This window comes from Euleptes europaea, chromosome 9, assembly GCF_029931775.1.
Source record: "Euleptes europaea isolate rEulEur1 chromosome 9, rEulEur1.hap1, whole genome shotgun sequence".
Lineage (NCBI taxonomy): Eukaryota > Metazoa > Chordata > Lepidosauria > Squamata > Sphaerodactylidae > Euleptes > Euleptes europaea.
The window spans coordinates 31,589,834-31,608,446 of record NC_079320.1 but is presented as its reverse complement, the minus strand read 5'-3'; the positions used below and the strand labels follow the sequence as shown (position 1 = coordinate 31,608,446).

The 18,613-nt window shown below is 44.1% G+C and overlaps 1 protein-coding gene across 2 annotated transcripts in view; it reads left to right on the top strand.

Moving 5' to 3' along the window:
• The first annotated feature begins 8,376 nt into the window (after positions 1 to 8,376).
• Positions 8,377 to 18,613, top strand: part of PRDM5 (PR/SET domain 5) — a 100,879-nt gene continuing 90,642 nt past the window's right edge. For both annotated transcript variants that reach the window (XM_056855470.1, XM_056855469.1), the window contains exons 1-2: positions 8,377 to 8,473; positions 11,266 to 11,349. In XM_056855470.1, coding sequence (XP_056711448.1) covers positions 8,381 to 8,473; positions 11,266 to 11,349 — 177 coding nt within the window. In that variant the 5' untranslated portion in view covers positions 8,377 to 8,380. The remainder of the gene's footprint in view (positions 8,474 to 11,265; positions 11,350 to 18,613) is intronic.

The window sequence follows — 18,613 nt, the reverse complement described above, 5'->3', positions numbered from 1 at the left end:
ACAGTGACATATTTAATGGCTCTCTAATGAAGCAGTTGAATCATTTATTGATGGCAGCAGAAATATTTTTAGAGTGACAATCTTAATGAAACATTAATTAAAGCCAAAAGGCTTTGGGAAGGGGGGTTTTATGTAACAATACCTCTTCTTTTGAAACATATATAAGAATTTTGCTTCCTGCTAATCAAAGTATATTAAAGGGAAAGTAACACATGTTTCTGAAATCACCAGAAATGTAGTTAAGGCAAACCAAGTCTGGGGGAAAATGTAACTCTTTTTCCTCTAGGGTGAAAGATTTAATGTGACAAAAGGGTTGGCTGATTGTTTAGGCAAGTAGATTATGCCTTTGATTACTTGTAAATGATTCAGAGTTCAGATTCAGTAGTACAACATGTGTTTTGTATTGAGTGGAGTTTGACACAATTTGTTCTGGCTCTCCTGCTATTACAACTGATCTCCAGCCCATAGAAATGAGTTCACCTGGAGAAAATGGTTGCTTTGGCAACTGGACTCTATGGCATTAAAGTCCCTCCCCTCCCCAAACCCCACCCTCATCAGGTTCCGCCCCAAAAACCTCCGCCGTTGGCGAAGAGGGACCTGGCAACCCTACTTGTTCACTGTGTTGTGATATTTTGTTTGGTCTTGTGATTTCCGAAGGGTAAATGTGGCTGAATGTGCTTGACTTGCAGATGTTCTGTAATAAATATATCCAAGTACACAATGCAAGCAAATATTCTATGAAAAACTGTTACAGAATGGTGCAGGGCCAAGCAGGTTTGGCACACACCTGGGATGTCCCTTCCAAGGAGCTCTCCTTCCCCACACACACCCTCCTTTCCCCCTGCCCCCTTCAGGCCTGCAGCAAGCAAAGGCCTTAACTGACTGCCACCACTCTGGTTCTAGAGCTTTTCTAGGGAGGGCCCAGGGCACCCTCTCTGCCCTAGGCAACTCCCTCTTTAGTCAGAGTGGATCCTGATGAATGGCCAAATTTGAGGTGTGAAAAACCCAAGCAGAGGGAACAAGAAACAATTTATTGAACAAACAGGATAGCAAGAAAGTGAATAGGATAAAAGTTATTAAAATGGGGCAGCATTAATACAGGGTAGAACTCTCAAAGGAACAAGGCGGCCAGAAAACAACAAAGCTCCTTGACGCGACTACTAGTGTTTGGATGGGAGACCTCCAAGGAATACCAGGGTTGTGATGCAGAGGCAGGCACTGACAAACCACCTCCAAGTGTCTCTTACCTTGAAAACCCTATGAGGTCGCCATAAGTCAGATGTGACTTGACGGCATAAAAATAAAATAAATCCATGTAAACATATAAATATCCTTGTAAAAGGTGGGCTGTTTGTTTCTATCATGGTGGCTCCCATTGTCTTTGATAGAGTGACTGGTGGGGCATAAAGTACAAAAGTAGAGAACCACGGGTGTACACCATGCAAAGAAGACTCTTCTGCAATGTTTAATAATGTGCATGTGGTGATTTTGATGGGGGAATAAGAGTGTTATTAAGTACACAACAGTGTCCCTTCTCCTTCTGTAAAATGGTGGAGAGCATGTCCTTCTAAGCCTGTCTCCTTCTCTTGGTGACCAGAAGAGACATTCTGAACTTGGTAAACATTTGCTTCTTATCTGAACCAGTGCTGAATATAAGCGATCCACCTCAGTCTATCAGACCTCTTAGCAATAATGGATGACGAACACTCTAGCAGAAACTATAAGCATATTAAGATATATAGCAAATCTAAACGCATTCTTTTAAAGGCTATTGTTTCATCTTAGCTGGCCATAAAAGAGTCTGGAACAGCATTGGAAAAATGTATAACCCCATTAATGGAAAATGGAAAATTTATGCTACGGTAAATTCATCACTTTTTACAAGTTTTAGCAGAGGAATTGTGGCACTGGCAATGTTTTTACAGTGAAACATTACATTGTTAGAGTGATCCACGGAGTTGTAGAAGGAAGACCGATCATTTCCCCATGCCTTGTACAAAAAAGGACTTTGCAGGAGGACACAGACGAAAGAGAGCCAACGCTGTTTGATGCGTTAATTAAAGGGCCAACTTTATTTAATTCTACATCATCAAAGGATCAGCAGTTCCCCAAGGCTAATTCATTCCAAACCTAGTCATAATGCAGGCAATGGGTAGGTTGTAGAAGACTCTGCCCCCCTCTGTCTGCACATGCCATATTGTATAGGCAAAGCCACCCTGGCTCCAAGCTCTGAGCTGTAAGTGTCTCTGGCTCAGGGTCCTTGCAGCCGAGTCTCCTTAGTGCTCGAGGGAGGTATGCCACATCCTTACCTCCAGCCATAGGGTCTTTGAATCAGAAAATTTATTGTAAATGGCCGTCGGCCGTCACAAATGGCTAAACCATAGTAATACAGAAAATAATAATACATACAAAAAGCTAAAACATAGTAATACAGCAATATAAATAAAACAAATCAGCAATTGAAATAGTATAACAGATACCAAAACATACTAACTCACCATTTTAAACTTAATTGATAACTCCTTCAGAAACTTTAGATCTTATTTTCTTTGCTCCAGGGCAAACAAAGAATCCCTATGTGTTACATAAGCATCTATGTCAGACAGCAGAAATTTAATCTTTATCTGAATATACCATAATAACAGATAATATTCCTGCTAAGAATTTGGCCCTAGGACCATCATACAGGGGGCAAGAAAGGATATAATGAGGTAAGTCTTCTGGTTTCCATGAGGTCTATGGGGTGAGGATAATGGCATCTCTCAAGGGGTTTGTGTCCCAGGTCCCTGGAGGCTTGAGGCCCTAGGCTTCTGTTCTGTGGACTGCCCTTTTGCCTTCCAAACTGATCCTTCAGGGTGCTCACCCAAGCTTCACTGCCTACTGCTCAAGCAACTTTACCTGCACTGCTGACAGCTAAATAATATTGTGTGGTGCAAACCAAATCAGTGATATCAGAGGTGGTTTATAGAATGTATTGATAATTGAGTCAAAGAAAATGGGCAGCTTTCAGCTTTGGTCACTTGTACACTGTATAGAGAAGGAAGAACCCAACTTTAAACCTAGATGCATTAAATAACACAGATGTATATTACCCAAGCCTGAGGAGATTCTCATCTCTAACTTTAGAAAGACTTACAAGAATCCTTAACCTCCAGCTACCAACAGTTGTAACTTTGTTTGTGGATGTCTCCAAATGATGGCTAAAAGAATAAACTAATTATACCCTTTAGCACTCTTGAAAGGGCAGCCATGTCAATGAGAGGGCGTTTGTAACAAAGCATAACCAAAAGAACAAATCTGGAGCAGCCCAATGATTAAAATTATAAGATGCGAGCACACAACTTTAAATATAGAATTCTAAACACCACAGGTTTGTCGGTTCCCCTCCTCTCCTCCTTCTCCCACTCCCCAAATGCATTGTTTTTCTTTCAGCTTTATAATCAGATTTAAACAAATGCATCTCTCCACTGGGAAAAGAACAATATTTTACCAGCCAGAGTCTGTGCTTTGATAAAGTGTGCATAGACTAAAGCAATAATACGTGTACTCTGGATTGAATTCCCATCTTAAATTAATCTGTTTAATAGAGAGAGTTCACTTTCAGGTCCCCTGTCATTCAGTTAACTACCATTGTATAATATACAATATTAACAAAATAACCAAAAAGTGATTTACAGCTTGATGATCAAACTGGGCCAAGGTATAATATTATTCAAAATCTAATGTTCCAACTGGGTGCTCTTTGTCTTTAATGATGTAAATAGCTTTACTACATAGTACAGTATTTAGCAAATAGGTCTTCTCTTATGCTTCTTGAAGTTGTTAGATTACATGCAGTGCCCTATAGAAACTGGATATTTACAAAGATAATACTGCTGCTACAGCTGCTGTTGCTAGCAATAATAGCTACAACAACAATTTAGTCAATACTTTAAGCACTTAGTATTGACAAACATAGGGCATATCAAGTCAATAATGTGATAAGAGTAGAATAGAATCATAGAGTTGGAAGGGACCACCAGGGTCACAATGCAGGAAATTCACAACTACCTCCCCCCGACACACCCCCAGTGACCCCTACTCCATGCCAAGAAGATGGCCAAGATGCCCTCCCTCTCATCATCTGCTTAAGGTCATAGAATCAGCATTGCTGACAGATCTAATCTTAAAATCCTCCAGGGAAGGAGAGCTCAGCTTACCACCTCCCCTGGAGGTTTTCAAGAAGAGGTTAGATGGCCATCTGTCAGCAATGATTGTATGAGGTGCTTCACTCAAGAAGAAATGGCTGCTGCAAGCACGGTAAGTTGATTTTCAAATGTCTTATTTTTAAAAAAATAGAATAATAAAATGCCCAAAGTCTGCTGATGAATCTTCTACTGTCTTCCATGTTAACTTTTGCTAGGGAAGGTGGGCTATAAGTCAAATAATAAATAAAATAAATAAACTACTACCCGATGCGCTATTTAAGGCAAGCTTGTGAGCCAGTGCAATAGCTATGTAAATAGCCCGAGTAGATACGAGGGTGGTTAGCATTCTGGGTTTGTAGGCTGGAAACTCAGACTGTGGTTTTCTGAAGCTCACAGGATGAGATTGGACATGTGACTGTCTCTCAGTTTAACCAGCCTCATAGGGTAGTTGTGAGGCTAAAACCCTCCTCTGTATTTTTCCACCATGATCTTATGCAGAATTAGGTGTAGTTAACTGCATAGAAGTGGGCTGCAACTGGAGGAGGGCTGTGATACATAGGGTTGCCAGGTCCCTCTTCGCCACCGGTGGGAGATTTGTGGGGCGGAGCCTGAAGAGGGCGGGGTTTGGGGAGGGGAGGGGCTTCAATTCCATAGAGTTCAATTGCCAAAGTGGCCATTTTTCTCCAGGTGATCTGATCTATATTGGCTGGAGATCAGTTGAATTAGCAGGAGATCTCCTGCTACTACCTGGCAGTTGGCAACCCTAGTGATACAAATATAACAATCCCACAGTGTTGGGATATCATATGGGAAACCCAGGTTCCATTCTCAGCCTGGATATGAAACTCTATGTGTATTCTTGAAGCAACCACTGTCTCTTATTTATTTTGTTTATATCCTACCTTTCTTCCATCATGCAACTACCATGGGATCTTTTTATCCTGTCCACATTGTTATGATCTGTGATGACCTCCCAGTAGGCTAAGGCTAATATTCCATTATTGAGCAAGGTGCTCAGCAGGTAGTAGCTACGCAGCTTCAGGTGGTTGTGGAGGAGATGGATCATCTAGACCCATTTCAATCTGGATGCAGTCCTGGTCTTGTAGCAGAAACAGCCTTGGTGGCACTGACTAATGACCATTGCCAGGAGAGTGACCCGGGGCAAGGGGATGCAGCTCTGTTGATTTTCTTGGACCTCTTAGTGGCTTTGATGCCATCAAAGAGTCAGAGAGGCAGTCAGAGAGGAACTCGCATCCCATTCTCACCAGTGGAAGAGTGGAATGAACTAAAATGAAGAACAGGATTGCCAATTGGGCACAATGGGATAAGCTTGAAGGTTCATTGGATATAATGGCAGCCGGGAATGCCAATTGACTTGAACTGGTCCATTGGATATAATGGGCCAGTTGGATATAATGGGTGCAGGAATGCCAATTGACTTGAATTGGCCCATTGAACTATATCACAGCACACAAAAGTTGAAATGAAAATGTAGAGTGGCGTTTGAATGAAAGTCTCTGGTCGGACATCATTTGTTTTGGGATTGGAATTACAGCCTCAAAGTAGAATATTGTGTTCTGCTCCCTAGAGTGGAGTAATAACCCTTGGAAGTAGCAGAATTTTTCTGGGACTGGAATGACAGAGAGCCAGCGTGGTGTAGTGGTTAAAAGTGGTGGTTTGGAGCAGTGGAGTCTGATCTGGAGAACTGGTTTTGATTTCCCCACTCCTCCATATGAACGGCGGAGGCTAATCTGGTGAACTGGATTTGTTTCCCCACTCCTACACATGAAGCCAGCTGGGTGACCTTGGGCTAGTCACACTCTCTCAGCTCCACCGACCTCACAGGGTATGGGGAGGGGAAGGGAAGGTGATTGTTAGCCTGTTTGATTCTTCCTTAAGTGGTAGAGAAAGTCGACATATAAAAACCAACTCCTCCTCCTCCTCCTCCTCTTCTTCTTCTGTGGAATGACACTCTCTAGGAATAGAATCAGTGCTCTGGGACTGGAATGACAGTAGACAAAGTCGACATATAAAAACCAACTCCTCCTCCTCCTCTTCTTCTTCAGTGGAATAACGCTCTCTAGGAATAGAATCAGTGCTCTGGGACTGGAATGACAGTTTAGGGAATGACTGCCACCAGAATGCAATAACAGTCCATGGGAGCTTCAGAAGGAAGCAGAACTGTACACTGTGGTGCTCTAAGAAAGAAAAGGAAGGGGAAGAAGCCCAAAATGTATACTTGTCAATGGAGCAGAATGAGGTGGTGGACACCAGCATCATGACTCTGGAAGAAAACAGAGGACAGCTGACCAGCAGGACAGCTATTGATGGGGAGCTGATTTAGGGATAACTATGCAACGTCCAGAAATATTAATTAAAATGTAAGGTATTTCATTCCACTCTAAGGTTTGTGATTCCAGCAGCAGAGCACTGATTCTAGTCCCAGGAGCCTTCATTCCATTCTGGGACATGTCATTCCAGTCCCAGAACACTTCTGCTATTCACAGGGGCTATCATTCTACTCTGGGGCCTGTCTTTCCATGCCCAGAGCACTGATTCTATTCCTAGGGGCCATCACTCCACTTTGGGGGGGCATCATTCCAGTCCCTGAGTGGTCTAGCTGGCCCGGAGACCTTCTTTGCAAATCCATCCCGCATTTCCATTGCTACTTTCTTGGTGCCGTCCTGTAGTTCAACGGGCCGAGCTCCCATTCTCTCCAATGGGCCTTCAAGCATCTCCCGTTGTTCCCAATGGGCAATCCTGTCCTTCGTTTTAGTACACGCCTGGAAGAGCTGGTTGGATCCAGCCCCGTGAATAACCATGCTAGACATGATTCAGGTGATGCCAGGGCCACATCAACACTCCTGCCTCATTCTCGGCTCCACAACCCCTTTGGCAGTGGTACCCAAAAGACCATCACCAAGGCAGTGGTTGGGGACCAAGTAAAAGGGTGACAGGTTTGTGGTGCTACAGGGAGAATAATGGGGCATAAATGTCACACACACACCCAGCTCCCGAGCAGCAATGCATTCACTAGTAGAGAAACTGTCCAGCTGGTGCGCCAGCCTCCCCTGGATTCTGCCCCACATTGTACGCATGGGAGGTTTTGCCTTGGATTTGCTGCTCTCTAGATGCAAATTTCCCCCATCCAAATTCTCAAAACTCGAACAGAAGTGGCAGCCATTGTTTGATAGATTTCCGTGATCGAACTATGTATATAATGGAGCAGAATATGGGAGCAGAAGAGATATCAGCAATAGAGAATTTTGTAAATGTATTCCATTTTCAGGCTAGATATATACGATTTAATTACCAGTAAGAAAGGAGAGCACAAGCTTGTTAACTAATGACCAATTATTTTTATTATAAAATTAAGTATAGCAAATATAGCAACGAGAATAATGATAGAAATCAACGAACGAAATTAAGTAATAGAATCTCAAATTAAGATCAAAAGTGGGGTAAGACTAAAGCATTGACTGAGTCTGGGACTGGAGACAACAAATGACATGTTAAAATTCCCTATGGCCATTTATTCGTGGAAAGTTTTGCATTGGATTTGTCACTCTATAGAAGCACATTTTCCCCATCTGAATTCTCAAAACTCTGCATGGCGGCTTATTGTTGAGTTCTGAGAATATGGATGGGGAAAAAGTGCATCTAAAGAGTGGAAAATCCAATGCAAAACCTTCCATGAATAAATGGTCTATCTGTCCCCCCCCCCCACTTTTCTTTGAAAATAAATAAAATATATTTTTAAAAAAAACATTCTCAAAACTCAAAAATGAGCCCCCCTGCAGAGTTTGGAGAATTCCGATGGGAACCGTTTCCATCCAGCGCAGCGGCAAACCCAAGGCAACCCCTCCCGTGCATAAGCGGCCTTTCCGCCGGACTGGATCGGCCTTTTCTGGCCGGCTCGCCCGAGCGAAACTTTCAGCCAATGGGAGCGCCGCCTTCGCCCCGACCCTCGCAGAAGCCCCCGCCCGGCCGCCGCCGTGGGGACTCCTTGCAAGAGACGCCTCCCTTGCTTCGCAGCAGGAGGAGGAGGGGGGGCGGGCGGACCCCTGCCACAAGCCCTCCTCTCCCCCCTCCCTCCTGCTCTTTGCAATGGAAGCGCCGCGGGCTTCTTTGCACCTTTAGCAGCGGCAAACGGCTACCACCCCCCACCCCCCACCCCCCAGATTTAGTGCACAATGCTGGGCATGTACGTGCCGGACAGGTTTGCCCTGAAGTCCTCTAACATTCAAGACGGGATGGGGCTCTTTACAGCCCGGAGAGTGAAAAAGGTGGGTGACGCGTGCTGCCGCCCCCCCCCAAAGGGAGGGGTTGCGTTTGCGATGGGAGGGGTGCAGTGCAAAGACCCGCCGGGGGAGCTGCCGCTTCGGCAAACTCTTTGCTCGACCTCTTTTATTCCCCCCACCCTCCCTTTCCCCCAACCCCCCCCCTTTTTGGGAAGTGTCCCGAATGGTGGGAATGCCTCCTCCTCCCGAGACAGCCTGCCACGTAGGCTGGGACTGGCTCTCGCGCGCGCGCTCTCCGGGCAGAGGCTTCCTAGGTCAAGTTCGCGTCCCGCCGCCCCCCTTTCCCCAATGCCGCTTCCACTTCTCCTTCCACTTCCGTCTGCTCCGGGGGATCAGACCCCCCACCCCCACCCCCGAAATTAAAGTTTCTCTCCTCCGTTCCCCCCTCCCCCCGCCGGCGTGGTTTTTGGTAGTTCCGGGGTGGGAAAACAAGAGCGAGAAGAAGAAGAAGAAGAAAAAAAAGGACTCCGAACTGATTTCCTACGCAAAACAGATTTGCCTCCGTCCGAATTTCCATCGTGCAAATACAGGACGTTGGTTTCCAAGGAGAACCTGCGCGTCGGAGCTCCAACTCTGTGGCCATTTCTGCGCGGGAGATTTGGCCTGGGGTTGGCCCGTCTCTGGATGCCCGTTTCCCCCATCTGAAGCCTCCAAACTCAACAATCAGCCCCCGTGCAGAGTTTAGAGAATTCGGATGGGGGAAACGGGCATCTAGAGAGCAGCAAATCCAAGGCACAACCTGCCACGCAGAAATGGCCTATGGCGCTTTCACACGAGCAGAGTAATGTACTTTCAAACCACTTTCGACGCACTTTGCAGCTGGATTTTACTGTGCGAAACAGCAAAATCCACTCGCAAACCGTCGTTAAAGTGCATTGAAAGTGCATTATTCAGTGTACGTGAAAGCACCCTATACCACAGAGCAGGGGGAAACAACAAATGCTCAACAAAAGTTTTTTTTTGTTTTGCCAGCCTTTTGGGGAGAAATTAGGCCTCTTTGGGGAGGGAGGGGAAGGTGTACACAAATAATTGGGGTGGTGGTCCAAGGTTCTTTGTTAGCAAAGTTAGGCCGGTGCCTCCCAAATTCCAGCATTCCTCTGGCTCCTGTTTCACACCTAGTGGGCACACACCTGTATTACCTGTATTACACCTGGCCTGTAGTTTAAATGCAGCATGTGAGAGCAGTAACAACCTGTCATGTGGATGCCACCTATCTCCCCAGTTGGGGCCCAAAATGGCTTACATCCTTCTCTTCCGTTTTGTCTTCACAACAGTCCTGTGAAGTAGGTTAGGCTAAGAGTGTGTGACTGGCCCAAGGTCGCCCAGCAAGCTTTCATGGCAGTGTGGGGATTCGAACCTGGGTCTCCTAAATCCTGGTCCAACACTACTACACTACATTGGCTCTCAATCACAATGCAGTCTTATACAGGTTTACTCGATAGTAAGTTCCTTTACATTCATTGGGGCTTGCTCCCCAGTAAGTGTGCGTAGGATTGTACTGTAAATGTGTTTTTGACAGTAGGTGCTAAATGGCAGGGGCTATGTTTGGATCTCAGAACGTGTACAAGGGATGCTTTTCCATCTCTGCCATGGCCAGGACTTAGGGCCAAACGAAACTTTACTGTTTTTAAAGAGTTGGTTCTGGGCTCCCCTAAATTGTGTTAGCTGCAGCCACGGAGCAGTTCGCAGATACTCCAAGTGGAGCACCAAAATTGGGGAAATAACTCCCCCAATTTTGGTTTTCACACAGGAAGATGGCTTGGGGGGGGAGGCAGGAGTGCTTCCCCTTCTGCAGTGCTGTTCCATACAGCTGTTGTGTGGCTGCAGGAACACGAGTTGGGGGGAACCCAGATGCAGCTCTTTAAAAACACTAATGTTTAAATTTGGCCTGGGCCCATAGTCACGCTCATTGGAGCCACTGTCTCACCACAGCAGCATTTATTTATTTATTTATATCCCACTTTTCTCCCCAATGGAAATCCAAAATTGCTAATAATACAGGAAAAATAAAGAGAAAACAAAGAAGAAAAGGTGTGTATGTGTGTGTGTGTTGGGGGTGTGTGACTTCTGAGGGCCAAGAAGTCATTTCTGCCCAGATCTAAGCTAAAAGCTGAAGGACAATAGCACTTTGGCTGATGCTTCTGGGCATGGCCAGGCCCTAAGTATCAGTGAGCAAAGAGGACAAACTCAGCAGGATGTTATTCAGCCGCTACTGGTCAGCTAGCCAGCAGGATCTTCCTCAACTTCTTCACAGTGTTCTTCAGTTCCCCCTCTGACTGGCATTGCCATCCTATGCAGTTACACCCTTCTGATCCGATTGACATTAATGGATTTAGAAGGGTATAACTCTGCTCAAGATGACACTGTGGGCTGTTCATTCATTATTGAGCAATAATAATAATAAAAAGAAGAAGGTAATGCTATTAAAAGAAGAAGAGTTGGTTTTTATATACCAATTTTCTTTACATTTTAAGGAGAATCAAACCAGCTCACAACATCCTTCCCTTCCTCTCCCCACAACAGACACCTTGTGAGGTAGGTGAGGCTGAGAGAGTTCGGAGAGAACTGTGACTAGCCCAAGGTCACCCAGCTAGCTTCATTTGGAGCAGTGGAGAATCAAACTTGGTTCTCCAGATTAAAGTCTTCCACTCTTAACCACTATACCATGGTGGCAAAAGAACTGCAGTAGGGATGGGTGAAGCTATAATTTGGCAGACAACTTCCTGAGACAAAAATAAAGGCACCAATGTTGTTTTGCCTGTGTTATCCTGATTTAGGGTGAAAAATTTGGACCGTTTGCAGGAGAGAAGCGAATGCCTCAGGACTTGGATGAAAACACAGACTGCAGGCTGATGTGGGAGGTGAGAGCTACGGGCTCTTGGCACTGCCAATACTAACCAAGGTCTTTTTATGCATGGTCTGTTTCTGCTGCATATGCTGCTCTCTAACTGCACAGTATTTTCAGTTGAATTGTCAAAACACTGTGCGCAGGGACTTTTTGCCTCAAAGAAATCCAGGAGTACCTTGTGATTAATTACGTATCCCCAGTGAAAACGTGGAGCTGGTTTGTAATTGGCTGTGGTGTATTTTGTTTTTAAAAAAGATGTCACCAGCCCTCAGTGGGATTCTTTCATTTGATCTGAACTGAGTGGCTGTTTTACAGCCAAAGCAGAGAAAGGTTCGGTCACTGCCCACCACCGGCCAATTTGTTTCTGCGTAACTCAATGCAGGGTTCATATGAACATAACACTCACACGATCATTTGCGCCATTCATAGTTCCATCAGTAGTCTTATATTCGCAAACAAAAAAAGGCTTTCATGCCCGTAAGAGGATGCATATAAGGGGAGGGTGGCAAATCAGCCCGGCTCTGTTCTATCCTTCCAAGAACTGAAACTGGCCCACTCTCGCTGTGAAACTGCATGGGTTGTTTGTGATTATTTCAGCTTTCAATTGTTCGATCTGACATTGACCCACACTTGCTGTGAAACTGACCAAATAAGCAGCCTCATGGTATTCCAGCATTATTCTCTCCCTAGCGCACTCACAAATTACTTTGAGGGGAGGGGTGGGATGAGGGGGACAGACACTTGGGAGGGAGAAGCTAGAATGGTTGCGGTGGGGGAGGGGAACCTGAAGTGACAAGTATGCACAGACTGGCTTTCAATTTGGGATTGAGGCAGACTTCAAACTAAAAAAAATATCCTGAAAATATGGGGAAAATGCGAGGGGAGAGCAAGGCGATTTCTGAAGGTTGGAAAATGCATGCATAATGAAAGCCCTGAAGCAGTTGGTGGGTGTCTGCAATGGGAACAACCTGTGCATAAAAGAACCAAGTTTAACCAGTACGAAACCCAGCTTTTTGGACAGTGAAGGGACAACATGAATAGACTCTTGATTATGGCTCGGAAGTTGGGAGTATTATGTCTGCACCATACAGAACAAATTGCTACAGACCAATGTACTTCGAGGCAACCCATTATTGTGCTATCCCAGAAGCCTACCCGCACCCCTGTCAGTTTAGATCTGCAGGGGGGATAATCCCATAGTTCCAGTTTTCCAGTCCAGAAGTACAGGCTCATGACGCTTGTACTCTTGGTCCTTTCTGGTAGGAAAGACCCGCAAGTACTGTGATAGAAGAGCTACCCAGAATATGGACAGCTAAAGGGCTAGACCTGCGTCTTGGCATTGCCACTCATCCTGACCTCCTCCCTCATTCATTACTTACTATTGTGGGTTAGTGCTAGTTACTTTTTAAAATAAGGACTAGGATTCCAGTTTATCAGACTAACCTTGCTTATTATCTCCTAAACAATATGGCTCTTGGGGCTCAGGTTTATTTGTGTTCCTGTTGCCTGTCAGACATGCAGGGCAAGTGTTTACTCAGTAAGTGAATTGTGTCTCTTTCAGCCCAGTCCTTTCTTTATAATAGCATATTGACAAACAGAATGATGCGGCACAGTCAGTGCCATGTGTGTTGAAGACTGAGCTGTTGAGAGCTGCATCACAGCAGCCACCATGTTTGTCATTCAACTGAAGTGTAGGCAATTGGTCTTCATTCTGCCATTGTGGGAAATTTCTGCATTTTCTGATCACAATTGCAGGAATTGGTGTAGGCCACAGATTTTGTTACATTGAAAATCTCAGTTACCATTTTCAAGCGAGCACATTTCAAGGGAAGCCTGAAGTTATGTGGGAATTTATGGTAAAATTTCAAAAGTTGGGGAGAGCGGAATGCATAGGATTTCTGTCCAATGGGTGTGAGGTGAGAGTTCTTGGAAGCCCTTTGTCCCTGCTTGGGACAAAGCAGAATAAATGGTGCAAAATACGAAATTATACATCAGATATGTCCACGATCCTGGTATTTTCTCTGTCTCTGAGTCTCTCTGACTCACTTACTCTCGCTCTCACTGTGTTTAAAGACTGAATTTAATAAGAGTCTGTCTTGACCCAGTGACAAGCTATGTATTGGATTGGGAGGACTATTCCTGTCAGAGTTGTCACATAGCTAAGACTAGTAGCTGCAGCAGGAGGACGTTTGTGGAAAGGAGTCATCATTGTTCTCTGAAAGCATCCTTGCTGCTTTTGGGAAGAAGGAGATGAGGCAGCCAGATCCTAGTCAACAGCTCTGTCCAAGGGAGGAAGCTTTATCCTTGCAACTAAATGTCAACATCTGGGAGAGGTAATCCTTGAAACCACAGTGGAACTTTTAGCAGAGGACTAGAACACCCTTGGGGTGGAACAAGAGTGAGGTGCCATTCTTTCATCATCTGTTCCTTATTACCAGTCCATCAGCCACTGAAGAATGCTCTCTTTCCAGCACAGGAAATAGTTCTCTCCAAAAACAAAACTGTGCTACTTCATCAGTCAGAGTTCAATGGCAACAATAGTTATTGTTATTTGAATGGTGTGATGATTTGGTATCCAATTAAAAGAACGGTAGAACCATGATAAATAAATGAATAGAGTCAAAAATATTACAGTAGTCTCACAGTTTATGTAGGTTTCTTTTAATGAACATATTTTAACAAACTCAGAGGGGTACAACAATCTGTTTATTTATAAATTTATATCCAGCACTTTAACTTAAAGCTACTCCATCCATACCTACCTACCTACCTACCAACCTACCTACATACATACATCTTTATTACAGCCCACAGGCCGCACAGACACAGAACAAACAACACCAATTAATCAGTCACCTGAAATTATATCTCTACTAATCATTCACCCGAGTCCATCAGACAATGAAAAGGGTTAGTGGGTATCAGAGTAAATTATACACAAGACATTATCTCTACCCATATTTTCATAGCAGAGGACAGTAACTTAGCTACTTGTATAGCGATTCTTTGGTCAATCCCAACCAATACAATTTTAAGCCTTCTGCTCAGAAAATACTTTTTTTATCAGGCAAAACAGGTTCTAGTAAATCTAGGCATGCTTGAATATAAGATTGTAAGATTAGTAAGAATATAAGATTAGTTCATTGTAGAATGAACTAACACATGAGCCAGTGATTCAATCAAGTTATCAGAGCAGGGACAAAATCTACAATTAGCTGGAATATTTACTTAAAATTACTCAGAGTTGCTTACAATATAATGTTTAGAGCAATATAAAGTTTGATACAAAAATTACATAGTAGGATCCCAGTTTCACTGAGCTAAACACAGTAGTATAGAGCAAAGGTCCTACTAGATTTTAAAAATAGCAGTGAAGATTAAAGAGCCAAACAGCTCTAAAACCACAGTAGAACAAACTGTAATTTAAAACTTGACATGAAAGTAGCCTAATTATTTGGAAAGATTTAATTCCTTTAGAAGGGCTGTTTTTATCAGTCTCCATAAGATCATCAGTTAGACGGCCAATTGAGTGTCTAGGGTGAATGAACTCCAGATCTTAGGGACTTGACTCCACTAATTTCACCTCACATGGAATTTGCATGTGATGAAGGCCTACCTTCAAAGATCTCAAGCCATATTGGTCTGCTGTAGCAAAACCAAACAAGATCTTGCAACATCATAAAGACTAACAGATTTATTGTGGCCTAAGTTTCCATGGACTGAAATCTACTTCATCAGGCAGTGGTGCTTATAAAAGGCTGAGTAAATCGAAGCTGCAGAAAAAGGTAGGCTGTTGATCTACAGGGGTCGGCAAACTCATTAGTCAAAAGAGCCAAATATCAACAGTACAACAATTGAGATTTCTTTTGAGAGCCAAATTTCTTAAATTTAAACTATATAGGTAGGTACACTGTTTATTAACTTAATAAACTTTAATTAAAGTTTTAAGTCTTAATTAAACTATAGGTACACTGAATAAAACTTGATATCATACTTAATAGTGATCTTATTTATTGATAAAAATTAAATTGTAAGTCCCTGCCATTTCCCCCTCCCCGTCCAGTCCTCGTCTAAAGGCCTGGTCTACCGCCATAAAAGCCTATTGGTAGACCTGGCCTCTGGCTGAGTCCCATTGGAGGCCAGGTCTACCCATTGGCTTTCTTGGCAGTAGACCTGGCCTCCGTAGGCCCATAGAAGCCAATGGGTAGACCTGGCCTCTGAAGGGGGACTTTTTCCCCTCCTTGGAGTCCAGGTCTACCGCCAAGAAAGCCAGTGGGTAGACATGGCCTCCCAATGGGACTCAGCTGGAGGCCAGGTCTACCAAAGGAAGCCCGCCCCACCCAACAGCTGGTAGGCGGGTGGGGGGGCAGGAACCGCCCAGCCGCCCGCCCAGCAATCGCGCGGCTAGAGGGGAGGGGAGGTTTTAGCCTCCCAACCATTGAGGGCAAGGGAAAGGGGGACCCAGCCATTCTCCAGGGCGGGGGGGAGGGAGAGACAGCGCGCCCGCTCACTTGCTCTCTTGCGCTCGCTCTCTCAGGCGCGCCGGCTCCGCAGCCCGGCTGCTGGCACGAGTGGGCGCGAGAGCAGGGGCTCCGAACCAAGTTCGGAGAGCCGCACTCAACGGGCCAAAGAGCCGCATGTGGCTCGGGAGCCGCAGTTTGCAGATCCCTGATCTAGAAGAGCAATGATTTTTCGACTCTTATAAATGGTTTGTTATCCTTTAGTTTAAAATGTTGCGGCTGCTTGCCACTTTCACCTACATTCTCTAAAAACCAACTAGAAGGTTTCTGACACTATTTCATGACTTTCCCCAGAGGCATTTTCAGAATCTTCCACAGATTCCTACATACCAAATTTTATGACTTCCTGAATGGTTGAACCCAAGTGGTTTATGTTTAGGAACACTGATCTGAATACAAGTGTTGTCGTGTCTTATAAATCATGCTTTGAAGTGGCCTTGAGTGAGAAGACTGGTGCTAGGAATATATAAGGTAAAAAGCAGCTGTCTTAATATGAATAGACAGTCCCTCCAGAAACCAGGAAGGCAAGTGATAACTGTTAGCCAAGTTAGTCAAGTGGCTGTTTAGTTGAAATGGATATATTGTTTATTATTGTTTTGTGACTATATTGCTGTAGACTGGAAGCAGAGTTAATTCCAGTTGATAAGAAATGTTTTTAGTAGGTTACAGAAAGGAGAAACAAATGAAAGAACTACTTGCTCTTGGCAAGAATGCTTGACTGCGTAGAAATGGCTAGAGTGCAACCTGAGAGAAATATAGTACACAGAAAGATAGATTAGTTTAACACGTGAAAACCATGGAGTATCCCACATGCCCAGTTTTAGTTACTGTGTAATAATAAGGGCAGACACTTTCAGAGCTGGTTCATTTGGCCAAGGATTCAGTTCTTGTGGAGACATGGAAGCGAACGTCACTGTTTCACCCTCTTGTCTCATATAAATAGAGTAATACTTGTAGAAGTTAGTTTTTATATGCCGACTTTCTCTACCTTTTAAGATATTGGCTTACAATCTCCTTCCCTTCTTCTCCCCACAACAAACACCTTGAGGTAGGTGGGGCTGAAAGAGGTCTAAGAGAAAGGTGAGTAGCCCAAGGTAACCCAGCTGGCTTCATGTGGAGGAGTGAGGAATCAAACGCAGTTCTCCAGACTAGAGTCCACTGCTCTTAACCACTACACCATTATCCTTCTCTGTCCAAAAAGGAATGAAAGGTGAAGCAAATAAGGTGTGTGGATGTGGGGTGCATCATGCATAGCATCCATGTCACAAGCAAACTTCCATACACTGTGTGAGAGAGAAGGCACGCTGCTTTTCTACCACACATTCTGGGTGCATGGCTTGGTAGCCCTTGGTAGCGGGAAAATGTTCTTGAAACCAAGAGACAGATCTTCTGTCTCTTGGTTACCGCGTTATGTATTCCCAGCAGTGTATTAAGTGTTTGGAAACGTTATAAAAAATACTGTTCGCACTTTCTATGTATTCCCACCAATGTATTAAGAGTTTGAAAATGTTATAAAAAATACTGTTCGCACTTTGTTTGGCCCCTTTAGCTGTGAAGACGTCTTCCAACCATTTTTTAGCCGTGGTATCCAAAAACCCTTTTAAAGCGATGTTCTTTATAACATTTTCAAACTCTCGATACATCGCTGGGAATACATAATGCGGTAACCCCCATAACTCATGTAATACTTTTGTCTGCTCTAAATTGAAGCACTTTGAGAAATAGGTTTTATATGCCCAAAGCAACCTTCTCTCTCTTAGTTACAATGTAATTTTGGCATATATGGCTACCAGTTTCAGGCATCATTGAGTATGTTGATTATTGTCCCATCTGAAAGTAAAATAGAAAACAGTTTTATAGGAAATAAAACAGGATAAGGGGTAGGTGAGAGCCCTTTCCCCTGTTATTCTTCCTTTGGCATTTGGAGATTTTAATTTGAAAGATCATTTAGTGATGGGTGCCTTTCTGTGTGTTCAGGAACCCCTGAGTTCAGCCTTATCCCTAAGATCCAAGATCTTTTGCTTTTTGCAAATGTCATACTTTGCCCATGCAGTACTAAAGCTATGACCCTAAATGCTCTTGGACCTTCAAGGCCCTATGGGCTTCAGTAGGGTTTGGGAGATGTTCAGCGTGTTTGGGACTGCAGCCCATATCCCATGACTATCTAGTCTCATATAACAAAGCAATTGCTTGAACTCTGATGAAACAAACATTCCTGGGGGCCTCTTGAAAGCACCATGCTGTGTGGCTTGATGTTTTTCTTTTGTCTTTGTAAAAACAGTCCTTCTGTGTTCAGGGCTTGTCCGCATTTGCGATCAGGCTACATCATTTTTGTGCCTGCAGATGCTGTTGTAAAAAGTCTCTTTTTGAAGAAATGAAGGCCGTGATACTTCCTTAGTTAGTTGTCAGACTCCTGAGGTTTGAAACAAACAACAGCTTCCTTGATCCAGTTTCCAAATTAAGGACTACAGCACAAGGCAGGGTGTGGAAACATTTCAGCTGCACACCGCAAACCACTTGCTCTGAAGTAGTCCAGTGAAGCTACTTCAATGGAACTATGTGACTGTAACACAAGCCAACCAAAGGCTTGTGAAGAGGTTTACAGCTGTGGATAAAATCACCCCAAACACTATAAATCAATATTTGCCACCACCTACACTATTCTGTGAAGGGCTGGAGGTCTCCAAACTATAAACAGCAATTTATCTCCTTTTACAAGGATACCTTACTTTATATTGGTAGTATATGGATAAGCAA